The following is an 18,554-nucleotide window of genomic DNA, read 5'->3' as shown; positions in this document are numbered from 1 at the left end:
GTCAATCTTTTAAAGTCATAAAAAATTAAACTGGTTTCTCAAATAAAAATGGGAATTTTAAGACTAATTTCTGCAGCTAGTAACTAAAATCTCACAATACAGAAAGGTTCCCAAGCATTAATTTTTAGTATATAAAGCAGAATCTGACTCAGTTCAAATAGAAGGTCTACCTACCCTAACAACATATCTAAAATATGCAAAAACAGAAGAAGCCCTACATGACAGGTATACTGAACACTTTCCTTAGCCTCCAAGAATTCACAGCCCAAGGACTTTGAGCCAGATGCGGTTTATACACGCAACAGCTCTCAATGGATTTTTGGTCCATTAACTTGTCCAGTCTATTTTTTAATTCAAGTAAACTGAGGATGCCATGGAGCAGAGCTGAAAGCTGAACATAACCCTACAGGAAAAAGAAATTGACCTTTTGTCAATTTTTCAGATCCCAACTGCAAGTTTTCTTTAGTTCTTACAATACAGATCTTGTGTGAGTGGAGACAGTGAGCAGCAATACTGTTCTCTATTCACCTGACTCTGGTACATACATATCAACCACCATCCTTCAGACTAAAGCATACAGAAGGATAATCTCTTTCACAGTAGCCATTCCAGACCTTTAAACATCTCTGGTTTTTTTTCTTTACACTATTTGCAGTTCTACTATAAACATTTTGAGATGGGGAACCCAAAATCCACACATGGAGTAACACACACGATGTTTCTCTGCCTACCATTGCAATACTTCATCTTACATTTAGTGTGTTTCCCAGACCAGAACAAAGGATTAAACAGATGTTTTTATTAGACTGTGTTTTTATCTAACTACAATATCTCATTCCTGAGTGATAATGGCAACACATACTTGCATGACTGCAAGATAGAGCTTATAGAGCTTGTGACCCTAGATAGCAGTCTCACATCAGGCAATACTTCAGAACACATACAGGTTTCATATGTGCTTTGAAAAGGGGTGCAAATGAAACTGAAAGTGAGTAGTATTAGGTGTCAAAAAAACTTGAGAGGATTTTAATTACAGGAATAATCACAAGATCCTGGAGGTCATCCACAAAACTTCTATCAAAAAAGGCACAAATCAAGTGTGATAATATGTCAATGCTGAACAGGTTTATGACCACAAAAAAAACCTAACCAAAACCAAACAAACCAAATACTGTTTAAGAGGGAGAAAACCCTGCTTTAGAATCTCTGCACTGTGAACTTTGTAAGTTCTTAAAAGACTGTTAGCTGAAAAGTGAGAAGGAGAGAACATGAGCACCAATTTTGTTTCTATCCAAGCCTTAGGGCTGTCTGTAGTGACGGTCAGTCCACAACACTCTCTCATGGTGCTGTTGGTGAAATCCATCACCAAGGAACATACGCTCAATACCCTTCTGCCTTAAGTTCCCAAGACTGACAGACTGATCTGTCATCTAAAATGAAATTACTGATAAAATGTTCAGTGAGCATGGAAAAAGGTTATAAACTCTTCCTTCAGGCTAGACTGGGGGAACAATAACAGAATCATTCCGGATAGAAGGGGCCAGACAGAAGAAAGTACTATAAAATGAATGATTGAAGCATTTTTATTAAAGTTTTCTATCAATTTAAAGTGACAAATAAAAGAAAAAATTATTTCCCTATCAGTGCAAAAAATCCTGTATTTTCCATACTTTCAGAAGTCTGCAGGATTTTTCACATATAATTCTTCACCTAAATACTATAAAAGTCTTCTTACTACATAATTCAAATATTCTACAAATTTTAACTGTCCTAAAGCTCATAGAGTTAAAAAAAATGTCTTAGTTAACATTTAAGTAAACTTGTTTTCCAATAAATAAAATCTAATATCATCAGCTTTAGCTGTCATATGGAAAGCTGAAGTTAGCATGTTCCCTTAAAGGTCAGAGCTGCACTGTTCGTAAGTAAAAATATAATCACTAGGAAAAATTCTCCACAGTAATATTCAAACTACTGAATCCCAAAATTAAAAAAAAAAAACCTGTTTAAAACACTGTTAAAAACCCACAAGACTCATATTTCAGGTAACCTTGCATAAATGTCTGAGTGTATTGAGAGACAAAACAAGTTGGCAGAAACACTCAGTGACTTTGTACACCGGTCCATTCAACCCTGACCTACAGTCTGCCTTGGATTTGGTTCATAAAACACCACCCCCATGCAGTATGGCTCAGATAAAGAAGAAATGGGAGGGGAGCCAAGCTAGCTGAATAAGCATTGCCATTTCAGTCCATCCACTTTGCTTACTTAAAGGTCAAACCATGCAAGTTATTAGGAAGCAGGAAAAAGATGAAGAGCTCAGAAACCCAAAATCACCTGAAAGACTACTGACCCGGATCCTAGTCTAGAGAAGCTAATGCCTAAGTTCAATAAGGCTCAGTATATGGCAGTTACAATGCTAGGACATAACCTGTGGGATAATTTTTTTTCCAGTTGGTTGATTTTTAGGAAGGTGTACTGGACTGGGACAATCCAATCACAGAATAACATATGGTTGAAGGTGCCTCTGGAGCTCTCCAGTCTAGCTGGCTGCTTGGCTCAGTCTGCACAGAGTCTCCAAGCATGAAGATGTTACAATCTCTCTCACCTCTCATTCCAGTGTTTGACCACCCACCCCACAGCAAAAAGTTTCTTTCTATATCAAGCTGGAATTTCCAATCTTCCAGCTTGTATTCATCCTGTCATCCCTCCATTGTGCACTGCTGAGTCAAGTCTGGCTGCATCTTCTCTGCGCTGTCCCATGAAGCAGCTACAGGCAGGAAAAAGATCCCCCCAAGATTTCTTTGAAAAGGTTACATGAAGCTTGTTCTCTCATCCTCTCCATGTATGCCATGTGCTCCAGACCCCCTGATCACCAGGGTGTGCTTGCTCCAAGATGTCAAAGGTTCAGGGTAAGCATTGTTACATCTTTTACAATATGAACAGTATTTGAACACAGTATTTGAAAACCAGATATTCCAAACAAGTTTAGCCTTCCAAGAAAAACTTCTAAGAGTTGTTCAAATAATCACTATGACTGCATTTGTAACTGGAGGGGTTTAAGGGAAATGCCAATTACCAGCATCCAGCAAGGTCCAAAGGACAACAGGCAATCCTCTCAATACAGGACAAACCTAGTGGATTTTGAGCAACAGCCAAGGGCCAACACACAGTGACAAGCAGAAGCTCTGCCCTTTGTAGGTGCAGAGACCTCAAAAACAAATGTTGTGTTGGATCTTAAGTCATCCCTGAAGGGATCATTCAGTACTTCATACCATAACTCTGGATAAATAATAGAGTTATAGTTACTCATTAATTGCTTTGAACAGAGCTTAAACTGCATCATCACCATACCTCCCTGCAGCACCCTGTTTGTCCCAATCAAGAGAAGATGCAAAAAGACCAGAGACCCCAGCTGAGTCTAGGTCACTTTAGAGCAACACTGTGGAATGTTCTTGTGATGGTCAGAGCAATGATGTGATAAATACATGGATCTACCATGCAAGGAACAACAGGGATCATTACTTTGTAACAGCTTTTTCTTTGAAATTGTGAATATATTTTCTTTCAAAAGATAACTTGTAAGATATTATACCATAATACACAAAATAACTATCCACTCTGGACTACTGAAGAAACATTTATGAAAAAACCCACCTTCACAAAACCAGTGTGTTTGCCTGCTTATTGAAGACCAGTAATATATAACATGAAGAGCAGGATCAAAGAAATGGAAAACAGCCACAACATCACAAAACTCAGAAATGTGTTCTACTATCAGTAATCATGGTCACTATTTTTGCAAAGTACAGATACCTATGCACTTCACTACCTGTGATTTTCTTACCCACTATGTTATAGCTAGCTTTAAAATCTTGCTAAATAGGAATCTAAAAGTCTTTTAGATTCCTATTTATTACCTGTACAATTTTCAACTTTTAGGACAGGATAAATAAAGAACTACTAACAAACGCATAAGAATATTGTTTATACAAGAGTTTTCTTATGCCTCTTAACACTGCATATAAAATAGAAAAAAATTGCTGGGTAGCATACACACTAAAATATTAGTGTCTAGCATTAGAAAGCAATTCCTTTAAGATGTAAATAGCTGAATTTTCTTCCTATACAAGAACAATGTTGTCACAAATGCTGTATACTCAATTTTTCTCTCAGAAGTGGAGCTCCAGGTGATTTAGTAAATAATTATATTCCCTCCCCTAACAGGAGCACTGGTTCAAAGTAATTTTGCAGATAAGAAAGAGAATGATAGAAGGATATGCTTTATCAATACTTTTTTAAAAATCCATTTTATTATATAGACTATCAATTTATACTATTAAAATTATTTAAAGGATGGCTCTGCTTCCTCCCACTTCTTTCTCCATCAGCAATCTTACTGGGGATAGATCTACAGACACACAGCCATAAAATAGGCTGCCCATATTTACTTAGTGCTTCTCATAAAAAAACCTGAATACTTTCTAAATATTAATGAATTCATCTTCCCTACATTCTTGTGATGTACATTTATAGTTTAGACATTACCATACTGTAAGAAAAAAATAATTTAAGAATTTTGTTTGAATAAGGTCCAGCTGGGACCTTAAACAAGCTTAGTTCCAGAATTATGAGAACCAATTGCTGAGTTTTGTCAGAGTAAAGGTGTTCATTGGACACCCAAAGGACAGAAGCATAACAAGCATATGGTGAAAAAGAGGGGTTATACAATTTTCCCAGAGTCAAAAATAAATGTGGATCAGCAGCAGGAATAGGAAGCAGTTCTCTCAATTCTCTCACTACTCTGTCAACAAGCCTGTTTTTCATCTCAAAAATAATGTACTTCAAGTTTTCAGTTTTTTCATTAACCTGTTCTAAAATATTTGTAACAAATACACGTTTAACTACTTCAAAAAGAAAGTTATATTAAAGACAGACAAAATTATTTAACTCAAGCAACTCTACAAGAAAGGCTGAAAAACAGCCTATTAATACCATTTAAAAAAAAACAGTATCAAAACCCAACAACAATAATTATCTCAATGTGATGGATGGAAAGTAAATAATTCCAGCTCTGTTTAAAGCTGGTAACTGTTAGCTCAGAGTTAGGTGGAGACATCTTCATGAATTGCTGCCATACACTGACTGCAGCACAGACAACTCTTCACCTCTCTGGCTGTAGCAAATGCTGAAAGTCTAGCATACATCATGATATTGAAATGATATTGAAAAAGCAAAATGTTTCTTCCATTGTTGGCAGGAAAATGTCTCTGCAAAAGGGAACTTTTGTTGACCTTATCACTGCGGAACAAAGGGCTGGAGACCCATGCTATGGAAAGGGACCTGGGGTCCTGGTTGATTGCAAGTCCAACATGAGTCAGCAGTGCCCTGGCAGCCAGGAGGCCCAAGCGTGTCCTGGGGGGCATCAGGAAAGTATCACCAGCCAGGCAAGGGAGGGGATTGTCCTGCCCTGCTCTGCACTGGGGCAGGCTCACCTCAAGTGCTGGGGGCAGGTTTGGGCACTACAATGTAAGAGGACATCAAACTCTTAGAGTATGTCCAGAGAAGGGTGAATAAATGTAGCAGCCCACGAACCCTCTCCCTTTGGTCAATCCCCAAGCCCTCAGCCCTCGAAACACTAACTACCATAGAGCTAGACCTCCCAAAGGGAAAAACAGACTCTCCCATTGACTTGATGTCACAACTTCTTCTGGTTTCTCCTTCCCCTGTCACTGGCTTAGCATCCCTGGTGGCCACCCCCCTTCCCCTGGAGGCCAGGCCCCTCTGCCTAACCCTTAGTTCTGCCCCCTTTCCCTTTATAAGCTGACTGAACCCCCTGGAGCACTCTCTTTCCTGGGGTTTGCCCTTCACCTACTGTGTTACTCTGCTGGAATAAAACCTTGCAAAAGAGCCTCTCTTGCCTCTATCGCTGAGCCAGTTGCAGCAAGTGTTGAGTGGAGGTTTGACTGCGTTACCTGAATGTTAACTCAGCTTGCTTTTCAACACGAGAGGCTTGTTGGGGATAAGAGATAGGTAGCAGCACCTACTACTTTAACACCCGCATTTTTAAGTAAGATGGTGCAAGGTCTCAAGAGAAGGACTACAAGAAGCAGATGAGGTCACTTGTTCAGCATGGAGGAGAAAAGACTGAGGGGAAAAATCATCACAGTCTATGACTTCCTCAAGTGAGGCAGCAGAGGCGAGATGCTGGTCACCATCAATAAGACAGGAGGAAATGGAATGGAGCTGCATCAGGGGAAGCTCAGAATGGACATTAGGAAAAGATTCTTCACTGAAAGGGTGGCTGGGCACTGCAAGAAGCTCCCCAGGGAAGCGGTTGCAGCTCAACACCTGACATAGTACAAGGAGCACCTGAACAACACTCTTAGTTATATGATGACTAAGGCAGTTCTGAACGTAGCAGGAGTTGGACACTATGATCCTTACTAGTCCCTTCCAACTGCAGACAATCTATGGTTCTGCTATTGCTCTACCCATACGTAAAACCACCATGCATCACATGACAACATCTGGGGAAAGAAATCAAATGTCATGGATTCTTGTTATTAATCACAATCAGAAATTGTGTTTACACCAAGAATTTTGGCTGCTAATAATCTTGTTGTCATTTGTTAAGAACACAGTAGTTACACATGAATAACTGTTAAGAATTCATTCCATGTACAGTGTTAATAATTGGAGAGATCAGTTGACCATAACAGATTTAACAACCCAATTCAGCAGTAATCCAACATTTATATGTATAAAAACTTCCTCAGAAACTCCTGACTTAAAGATCACTAAAATAAAAGAAAAAAATCTGTTTCTAAAAATAAAACTTTCTATTAGGAGGATTCCTCTTCCTGCTAAAAAATTCTCAGGAGAGCTCCACTTAGAAATGTTTATTTCCAGGAGTACAAATTCAGATGTACAGGCTTATCCCTTTAAAGTACACACTATTTTCAAGTCAGCAATTTAAAAGAGGTAAGTAGTCTCAGGAATCTCATCCTAAAACTGAAAGTGCTTAAGCAACTTAACAGAGTAATGAAAAATCCTAACATTCCTACCAAAGGAGCCATATTTTATTCCTGGAAAATTGGAAATTAACATACTGTACTTTTACAGTGCCTTTTACAGTGTCTTCTTTGGTGTATAAAAGCACTCCTATTAATTTGATTCTACATTAAAGAAAGAATAAATATAATACCTTACTGAACGGTGACACAATACTTCAATGCATTGGTAAGAAATTTGTCAGTTTGGAAAGGATTTAAAACATTCTCACTGGTGAAGTGTTCTTCTCATAGTAAATTTTACAATTGCAATACATTTATCTTCTTTAAATGATATCTTGTAATTTTTTCTCATTCCAAATACATAAATTCTGAGATAGTTCAACACTTTTTCACTAGTTTCCCCTAAACCCATCTTCGAATATTAAATGCCTTTCAAAAACTAGCAATTATTTTGCTTTATAAACTACCCATTAAAATAGGGTTTTGGCATTTTCACTTTCAGAAATCCTCACAGATTACACTCCTAATCTGTCACAACAGTTTTAAATACATAGCAATTGTATGCCACAGCATATATTCTGACTATTAAATATAGTAGATTTGAGAAAATATGCATAATTCAGAGAAAGACAAAAATATAGATATTGATTATGGGTACATTTAAGGCTTCTAACTAATGTCCATCCTGTAGAAGCCATAAAAATCACTCCTAGAAACTAATTTCAGTTACCTTCTAAATGCCGGTTTTCCCTAAGAGCAGTAATGAACTGGTGAAATACACCAAAAAGAGCCATTGCATTGAACACCTTTGTAACAGCATCAAAAATACAGAGAGGAAGAGGAATGCCCCAAAGGTATTTAAATAAATAGCATTTCCTGTTCTTTAAAACATGTAGACTAAGCATTCCCAGATACCTTTGTGTTGATTTTTCTACTAGAGAGCTGATTCTGAATTAAGGATTGAGTACGCCTACAGTGAGATGTCCAGAGCAATCAATCAGCATCAATCTTCTCATGCAAGCACTGAGCTGACTTTAGGTCAAAGCTCATTTACAGCATAGAAGACCAAGGCCCATTCACACTAAATGCTAGAGCTTTTATTATTTGCCAAATTTACTATCCTAATTTTCTCTAGCAGATGAGTTCCACAGCATAAACTTGTATTCTTTACAGAATATAGGAAAAAGAGTCTCCTAGTCTTCTGTTTCAAGTGCTCATCCTTGATGGCTTATGAGTACTTGCAAGAGTTAGAAACATTCTTCCCATTCTTTCAGACAACCAGCAAGATGTGCACCACCCTGGACTAGGAGGTGCTTTCTCTAACAGACACAAGTAAACTAATGCTTGAAATGCTGCAATAATCTCTGATCCATGTTCTTCTATACTTACCACCCATGTGGCTGCTAGACAGCAAAATACCTCTATCTCTTCCCTCAAATAATACATGACTGTAATCTCTCACCAGAAAATAGAAACCAAGCAAAAAAAAGAAACAAGAAAACAGAAACCAAGAGGAATGATGAGGCTCTTCTTTTTCCTCTCCAGTGTTCTTTTTCTCAATTTTTATAGTATTTTCACAGGTAAGACTGGTCATAAAACAACTATTATTTTTAAGACATTTTAAGTGGATGGCTTTGTTACTTTAATTGAATCACAAGGAGTGGTATCTCTGACCATAATCATTTCCTGTGGCATTTTTGTCCTAATAAAATTCAAAATGAAATACAGAATCCAACCATTGCTTCCACTTGGATGCTATACAACCCCTTTTTCACAACTTTTTTTTTTTTTTTTACTTGAAGTACTTTGGTTAGAATTATTTTAAATTTAAAAAAGACAAAGGCAATCTAACGATACCAAAGGAATCTAGTTATACATGACTATGTATCCTCTACTCAGACAAAATTTCCACAAAATTGTTAGCTTTCTTGAAAAGAAGTTGTTACATAAGAAAGCTGGTGTGGCCTGTTTCTTCTTTTAAAGTGCACGTTTATCCATTTCTTATGTAACTATTATAATTTTTCTTTTAATTATGCTTAGCACATATTCACTCCCTTAGTGATAATACTGAACTCTATTTTCAACTGCAATTACAACAAAGTGAGCAAAGCACACCTTCTAAAAGGACCAGTGACTGCCACCATAACATGATTTTGAAGCATTTTTTAGTGCCCAAGCATAGGCTGACTGCAGTCTATCAAAAACATGAATAGTATATAATCCTCTAATTTAAGATGTCCAATACAGCCATCCCAAGATACATAGGGACAGCATAAAACTTTCAAACCTATACACAACTAGGAAAAATAGACAAAAACATATGAACAGGACTGCAAAGGGAAATCTATTTGGTATTTTCATACAAAGAGCTTTCCACTATATTTGAAAGAAAATAATTTAAAATACATAATTTTCAAATTAATTTTAATTATTTCACTAATGCAAACAGAAGAGGTAGACTTGCTTGTGTTAAGAATAGAATAACAATATAAATAAAACAACCACTGTATTTGAGTAGCCTGTGCAGTTTAGACATGAACACACTATTTACTATAGATGATATTCAGTAAGAAGATATCGTGTTTAAACTGTAATATTCAATCTTACTATAAAGTAATTTTTATTGAAAGAATATGCCTTAAACTTTAACTGGCTGCTAAGATACAGAAATATGCAAAAAAAAAAAGATTACAGCAAAAACTGATGGCTGTGATAATATGCTGGTGTGACTAAAAGCTACACCAGAAATTTTAATAGGATAAGCACAGAATCAACTACTGGGCTTTAAAAACAGAGTAGCACTGAGCTCCTAATCACAAGCATCATTAACTTTAGCTTTAAAACTTAGCAGCAGAAAAAATAGAATATTGCCAACTACACAGAATTTCTTTTCTATGCAAGAGCTTACATTCAGGCAACACTAAATGAAGGTCAGGTAATATTTATGATGTTACCCTTTTAAAAGTAACAAAAACCAGAAAATAACATTTATGTCAACTTCATTGCTTTCTACTCAGCAAAATCTTGGTAGCAATCTAAAATACAAATAGCCATCATTCACAAAATGGCACTTTTTGTAAACACTTCCAAATCCTTTATCAACCTCATTCCAGCATTATAACATAATAATCAAAATCAATACTTCATAAATTATAAACTAATATTGAAGGTAGATGGCATAGGTTTGACATTGCAAAATATATCAGAAACAAAATGCTGAGGATGTAGGAGTAAAGGCAGCAAGAAAGTACAACATTAAATATATCCTACAGTAACTTTTCCTCCTACAACCCATTCTTAATCAACAGCAGCATTTCATATTTATACCTTATATCAACCCAAGTTTTGGCATTATTTACATAACCATGGAATTTAGCTCACCATATTTCATCTTGCTACCCAGGGGAGTTTGCACCTTTTAATTTTTTCACATTATGTCAGCTTTCCTTCTGATTTTCAGTCCTTTACTGTCCTGAAAATACTTGTAAATTGATAATGTCTCCATTTTTCCACAGATACACATCACTACATTTTCACTCACCACATTAGACATCATTGCAAGATTGATGTCTACTCTTATTGCAGTCACACCTTCATATTGCTTTGTAGGACTACTTATAATCTACATAACCTCTAGCACCAGGATCTGGGATCGCGGCACTATGAAATTAATTTGCATTCAGGTAAACCACGAAATTCACCCTGAAGTTCTGTAAAGAAGAACTGTATTCAGGTTTTTTACATACTCACAAACCACATCATTAATGTGCACATCCTAAATGCAACTGAATGTTAAGAGATGAATGAGTGCAGAAGGTTTCCAGGGGAACCGGAACTCTATTTAAAGCCTCTTACTAATTAACTCAGTGACTAAACCCTGGTTCAGGTGAAGATAAATTATGGCTATTCTCTTAGAACAACTTTTTAGGTAGAAGTAACAGATTTTTTCACTGATCCAGTTCTTTTGCTTGGCAACTATAACATTTACAAAATTGTAGCCATAAGTGACATGAAAAGGTACTTTTCATATATGCTTTGACTGAATTCAGAGATCTAACTAGTCCAGAGAGATGACAGAGGATAAAAAAAACCTTGCCAAATCTCAGTGTTACTGCTTAGACCACAACATTGGGTAGTGTACAGTATAAGAGGTAATACAACTCTACACTGATGAGCAGTGAAAAGCAGTCATATTAAAACTTATTTCTTATGAACTGCTCAGTATCTGCAAGCCATCATGTCCTTGCTACTGTACTAGCTAGATTAAAGCTAGTACATTCAATCCCACTTGGATTGCAGCACAGTTTAGAAACAAAGACTGCTCATGGAACTGCTTTTCAATTTTAAACCCACAGTATTTCCCTTCAGAGTCTAACAGAGTCAATGTACTGTCAGTTGCATTGCAGAAAATAATATGAACTAATGTTTAATAATACATAGAAAATACACATTGGATATTAAGTCTTGGCATAGAAATTATTAAGTAGTAGTAATAAACCATGGACTAGATAGTAATAGCTCTACATTAAATTACTGTCAGAATAAAATGGAGTATTAACTCTGAAGCATAATTCAATAGTTTAGGGTCTGGTAAAGGACTAGGTATAATAACATAGATCTCAACCATTTGTGTTGATCCTTGAAACCCATAAAAGTATAAACCTAGACAAAGACTAGTCTATAGAGAATAATGGGAATCAGATTACATGCAACTCCCTTCACCTATATGACTGAAAATTATTTCAGAAACCTGTAATGAAGAAGTTTGTTACTCTGTCCTGTTCAATCTATTCTGTTCAAAAGAAAAGCAGCCAAATGATTAATCCTTCCAGTCTGATTTAGTCCTGGCTCCTGAGTTTTCCCAACTGCCTACCACTCCTTGCTGAATTCAGTTTTCTGTAGGGAAAACAGAGGAAGGGGTTGCCACCCTCCTTTGCTGTTTCTGGTGTTACATCTCTCATCCCTTGACCCAAACAGGACCACAGCTCACTGCCAGTGCACTGTTAAAGCTCAAATGCTGTATATGGCAACTGAAGCCATAATTACAGGTGTCCTCTCTGAACAAAGCATGTTGAAAGGGGAAATTTTTTTCTCCCTAAAAGCTAAACAATTTTCCCCCAACTCCAACCATTGGCTCAAAGACAGCCATAAGGGGTCAAGAGAGCTGTGAAACCTTGAGAGACCACTAGTCATGCAGACAATTTAAAGATAAACTACTTTACTCCCTAAAAAACCATGGAACTATTTCTGGAACTCCTGAGGTCAAACTGTATGTGGGGAGGTAAGGAGGGAGCATGTATGACTGACTACAGCTTGTCCTACTTACATGGCATGGCATAAACACATTTTAAATTCCATGACTATAGATACATTACACAAAAATTTTCAATACCTGGGAATATTTTGAGAGATCATAACCACATTCAAATGCTCATAGCTATAAACTAACATATATATATATATAAATTTCAAGACTCTAGCACCTGAAGACATTTCAAATATTAACTAAATATTTAAGGTTATTAATATGAAACATTTGACTTCCATATTTTACTGAGTTCTTCCTTTATTAATACCTAAAATTAGTACCCATCCTATGTCAAAATTATCTGTGAACTACAGTAAAATGTATGGTTTTATTCTCAATACTTATCACAAAAAGAGATTTGTAGATATATGTACAAAAAATATCATAAAGCCTGTGTTCTGTATGCTGCTGGAAAAAATCTATCATCACTAACAAGGTTACTTTAATAAAAATGGCTTATCTAGGTCTGCAGTATTAAAGAGATTCAAAATGATAGTAAAATAAATCACTGCAAAGGAAGAGTGAAGATTAAAGTACTGAAACTTAAGAAAGGAATATCAAAGTTGATTCAGAATCCCATTTATGAACCTCATCTACTCTGAATAAGACTGAATTTCAAGAATGATACAAAAGCAAGTATGCAATCTGCCCGCACTACATAAATTATGTGTATTTACTCATAATGCATATTTAGTATTCATCAGGAGTATGCTCACAAGAGAGGACACTTACCTGATACAACTTCATGAACTTAGAAATTTAAAAAAATTAACAAGAGACTGGAATTTAACAATGAGAAGGCTAATGGATAGCTTAGTACCCAGCTTCCAAACTAGCCTAAAGATCTCTTTTTTCATTAACATATTTGTTTTGCAACATTTCAGAGAAACAAACCGGACAGTTTTCCTAACCTTTTAAGTGGCAGATTCTATTTAGGGTTGGAAGTTCCACATGTGACTATCCCAAAATCATATCTTGATACTTTATATTGAAAGAGATTCTAAAAGCAAATAGTTGGATTTGAGACTACCATGCCAACAGTATCAAATTTGAATTTGATGTTATTAAATAAAATGTAACTTCCTCAGGATTTCTTGTATGCCCTTAGGATATATATTGCTCTAATTAAGAATCAAGCTCATTAATTCTATTTTTAGGGGATTTTTTGATTCAAGAAAGAAAAAAGTACTTATCTTGAAGAAATTTCTTGTACAGGTGGACTAGATGCCAAGAACTTCCTAAATGTCTGCTTACTCTAGATTCTTATGGTTTTTTGGACTGTTTCATTTGATTTTACAAACATATTATTTTACCAAAATTACTAATGAAAGTTACTAGTTAGATATGATTTGGGAGACCGGATCTGTTAGATCCATTATCTGTTAGATATCTATTAGATCTACTATCTATTAGAATATATATCTATATTAAAAATTATTCTTACCAAGATGACTTGAAAAAGAACTGGAAAAAGATGGTTTTCTTCCATGAGGCTGCAAAAACATATTTTAAGATTTATTTAATAACAGAGGAAGTGAATTCTTATTTAACACAGTAAACTCACAAGAGGAACAGAGCAGTAGAATAGCTGTTGCCAAGATCCATGACCCAGAACCTTAGCCTTTGACTAGCTCTCAACAAAAATTACCTCTATTTCAGATATTAAACAGAAACAGCAATGTTATACACTGCTTTGGAAATTACTTCTAGGTCTGCTTCACTGATGCAATTCAAGTGAGTAGAACAGTAATTAATTTAGCCTTTTTTAATGGCAGTAATTAATAAAATGCTGCAACTGTACCACTACACATACTATGAAACAGAGTGCACCATTAACTGTTTGAATTAATAGACTCAGCACACATTATGAAATTATAAATATGCTGCATTTTTTTTAAGAATGCCATGTTAATTAACTTCTTGGGTTTAACATACTTCTATATGATACATTTGTCAGATACTTGACAATGCTGAGCAGTAGTGGCCCAAAAGGAGTCACCTAGATTCTTCTGCATTTCAAAATCAGACAAAACCCAGCATATATATGCTTAAAGATAGAATATTCTCAAAAATCAGCAATATTTTACACCAATGCAGTGTTTTCTATTGCTGGAGCACAAAATACTGTATTAGTAAAGCATGTGTGTCTCACACGCTACGATAACATACGAGTCACATGATTAACTGCATTATATTTTACTCCTTTTTCTGTATTATATTGTCAAATTGGAATAATGATTGTCACCTTTTCTTACACACTGTACTAAATTCCTATTCACCAAGCGCCACAGAGAACACCCAATTGCGTGTCTTAAAATTTTTTTCTTTGTCATCATAATGTCACGGAAGTGCTTCATAAATAATTGGTAGGTTTGACTTTGTGACACAGCAAAGATAAGACTGCATTAAGAAGCCCATGTGATAAATGTAGAATTCAAACACAGAGAGCATGTCTGGGATCTCAGTGTACAACACTCTACAAAGTTGTCTTGCCAGTAGTATGCCAGCTAAAAATACTAAGTTATATTACACAGCTCACTGTGAATAAACAGCAGCAGTTATTTTTGACTAAAACAAGTAGTTAACTCCATGTTTGAAGCTTTACTGTGTAAAACTCTATATTGGCTTCTGGTAAAACAATAATCAGTTTAACTGTTTGGTAAGTTATTTGTTAAAAAGAACTCATACACACCTAGAATTATATAGTTCCATTTAAAAGTTTTTATTCATGTCCAATAAGATAAGGGGAGAAGGCGTTATTTTTATAGATAGTATAAGCTAAAATACTAGACTGTAAACTGAAGCACTTAAAAAGAATTGCACATTCTCCTCTATGAATTTAATGAAAAAAATCAGAGGGGGCTAGAACAAACATCCAAAGGTTATAAAAGAAATGCTTCATTTAGATTAATGTCACCTGTAAGAGCCCTGGTTGTTCATATTTGCTGGAATCCCATCTTGTAAAGAAAATATAATAAGGAAAGAAAGCCATGCTTAGAGAAGAACAGTATCTATGAACAACTCAGAATTACTTCCAAGTAATGCAGATATATGCATCATGCATGAATAATGGTTTCCTTTTTCATACTGTTCTTCTATTTCTCTGATCCTTGCCTTCGCCTAAATGTAATAATGATTTTATGACATAGAATCCATATGAGTTAAAGGTGGGAATAAGAAGATCTGCTGCATTGTACAGTACTAGCATGTAGACCTAGAGAAAAGTAAAACATACCCACTAAACTGTTCAAAACATAACAAAACAGTATCCTTTTATGCATCCACATATAAACATTTCACAAAACTAAGTAATAGTCTTGTTCAAACAAATGTGTTCATTTTTTCTTGCATACAGAAATGTTACATTCAACAGAGGGAAAAGAGTTTAGGTAAGGAAAGAAACTCATTATTTCTAAGTTTAGAAGCTTAAATTTAAGGACATTTTCTCCTCTTCTTAAATTGAAGTAAAATTTTTTCCATACGCAATGGAAACAAATTAATAGGTCAGGGGAACATGAAAGCCAATCTCCTCTGGGCCATCTAATAACCCTTAAATAGACAGTTACGGCAGCTTGGACACAGCCAGGTCATAAGAGTGCTGGGATTACAGATAGGAGGACTTATTATATTTGAGGTTCATTTCCAGAGCCAAATCTACCAGTTAAATTAAAAGCCTAGTCCATGCCTGCAAAACAGAATTTTGCTGATGTAGGTATAACAATACTCAATGTAAAAAAAGTCATTTAAACACCACAGACTGCCAAAAAGAGCAGCTACTGTAACAGCAATCATACTGACAAAATGAAGTTTTGCCAGCACAAGCCTACTTATGCTTAGAGCCTATTGAACTACTTAGCCCAGCAAAAGATGCTCACTTTGCTACATAAGCAGCATTTAAACTGTGAACACATTAGCAGTAAAATGCAATCAAATACCAAGAATAGCTAAGCAATCCTAGTTTAGGCAGAACCTAGAAAAATGCTTTTGCAGTAGAGGGTAAATTATGAAACAATTGTTTCCAAACAGTGGAAGTGGTCCCAACTGTTACAGCACCACAAAGTCAGCTATACTTTCTGCTGAGATAAGCTAAGACAAAACTAGAGCCAATGGGTCTGTTCTTTAAGGTCACCTGCCAACCTTTATGATTGAAACAATAAAAAGCTGCAGCCTTGAAAGAAAATTATACACATAACTTAGCTAAAGCATAAAGTCACATCAAGTACTGCATTAAGACAAAGCTTAAAGCTGATGTATCCCAACTTTGCATATATGTGCTCAAGCAAGAGAGTGACTTTATCACACTCGTTGTCTTACATAGTTTTACAAAGGAATTGTTTTAAACCTAGTGAAAGAGGGGTTTAGCTGTGGGATTTATTTCATAGAATGTTATTCTAAAGCAAAAGTATTTTGGTTCTTCAAAGACTATTACTTAATTTATATTAAATTAGGTCCTACCCAGTTTGGAAAATATACAGAATCATCATGTAATACATATGCAAATCATAATACTAAATAATAACACTAACTATATCCATCTCATTTAAAACTATAGATAAATAAACGGTGCTGGCTCAAAATAACTGGTGATCTGATTTTAAAAGACTTGCTATCAGTACAATCTGAATTTTTAATATAGTAATAATTTTCAGAATGAAATTGTGCCTCCAATTTTGCTTTCTAACAATATGCAAAATCTGTTTTTCTAAGAAATTCTAAATTACTTTATTGCAAAACAAAAACCTACTCCAGGACACTAAACACAAAAGGCTTTTTGTTACAGGTTTGATACCTCAAAAAGATAGAAAATGTGTTATCAGAGAGAATCTTTAGAGAAAAGTTGGATGGGAGGGTGTGGAAATAAGAGTATTACACACATTCTTAGCTGAACAAATGAGTAGAAATGATTCTGCAGAACAGAACTGGTGGACATGCACAGAGCAAGAACCAAGACATTAATTTTAAAGGGATGAAATGTCAAATCCATGATAGAATTTTGAATCCCACTAAGGACTCTTTAAAAATAGGCATGTCTGTTCACATTGCAAAGGCTGGGGGAGACAGCTAAAGGAGAAAATATTCCAGAAATTTATGAAGTAGTGTACTTCTTCTTAACTGTAACATGATGGCATAAAATTAAATGGCAAGTGATCAGATCAAACAAAGAAATACAAAGAAAATACCTGAAGATGATAAAACTTTATATACATGTGGTTATGTTATAGAATAACTATTTATGCTGAAAGTGACTTGTGAAATATCTCTTTTAGTCCACATAAATGAAGATTACTCCTCAATAGCTACCATCTACAGAACACAACACCATCTTACATGGGTTCTGAAAAAAACCCTCAGAGGTGGCTGAGAAAGCCTCCAGAAAGTATTCACACACACATGACTCCTTCCTGTAGTCTTCTCTGGCACCTACTATTGAACACAAGAGAATGGACTGGACAGTGGTTTAGATTTGTTTCATGCTGAACAGATCATTCATGGCAGAACTGAATTCACTCAAGTCTGCAGCTCCAACTGTAACAACCTAACCAGCTGACTCTTCCTCATTTGGTACTTATATATTTACAAAGCAAAAAATTCACTACCGAAAGTAAAAAAAAACAAGAATGAATGGTATTTGTTCCTTTTTAATGCTTTACATCATTTGAACCTTCCAACATGACTCTTATCAAAAATTCACTTAACAGTAACATGAAACATTTCTCTCACATTTTTACAAGTTAGACATTCAGTAATTGATCAGCAACACGAAAGAGGAAACAAAATTACAGGTTTAAGGTTAATAGCATATTTCTTTACTAAAGGGGAGCTTTCATAAAATCCAACACTAAGGAGTTGTGTTTTACATTAAAAATGGTGATTAGTATTACAGTCTGTACATGACTAGACTATGAAAACTCCCTTGCAATAATGAACTCTGACCACTGCCTTTGATATGAATTACAATGATGTGCAACTTGACAACAGTGTTACTAGCTGACACAAAACATTTCAAGAGTCTGTTTCTGGGCAAGTCTTCCTGCCTGATGTTTTTCGATAAAGCAGCATATATACAAACATTACACCCAACAATAGGAACAGCAAGATCATAAAAATTCTCTGCTGTTTTATATTAGCATTACTTCTCTACAAGGAAAATCTGGGTTTTTACAACTCAATTTCCATAGATGTGAAACTAGCATAATCAAAACCAAAATCAGGTCCTAAATCTACATAAACAT

At 35.5% G+C, this 18,554-nt stretch overlaps 1 protein-coding gene across 4 annotated transcripts in view; it reads right to left on the bottom strand.

Moving 5' to 3' along the window:
* The window catches only part of ULK4 (unc-51 like kinase 4), a 211,919-nt gene that overhangs the window by 103,305 nt on the left and 90,060 nt on the right, over window positions 1-18,554 (bottom strand). For all 4 annotated transcript variants that reach the window (XM_030944162.1, XM_030944164.1, XM_030944166.1 and 1 more), the window contains one exon: window positions 13,766-13,814. In XM_030944162.1, the coding sequence (XP_030800022.1) occupies window positions 13,766-13,814 (49 nt within the window). The remainder of the gene's footprint in view (window positions 1-13,765; window positions 13,815-18,554) is intronic.

This window comes from Camarhynchus parvulus, chromosome 2 (genome assembly GCF_901933205.1).
Source record: "Camarhynchus parvulus chromosome 2, STF_HiC, whole genome shotgun sequence".
Taxonomy (NCBI): Eukaryota; Metazoa; Chordata; class Aves; order Passeriformes; family Thraupidae; genus Camarhynchus; species Camarhynchus parvulus.
The sequence above is the reverse complement of the archived record's forward strand: the minus strand, read 5'-3'. Positions and strand labels throughout refer to the sequence as shown.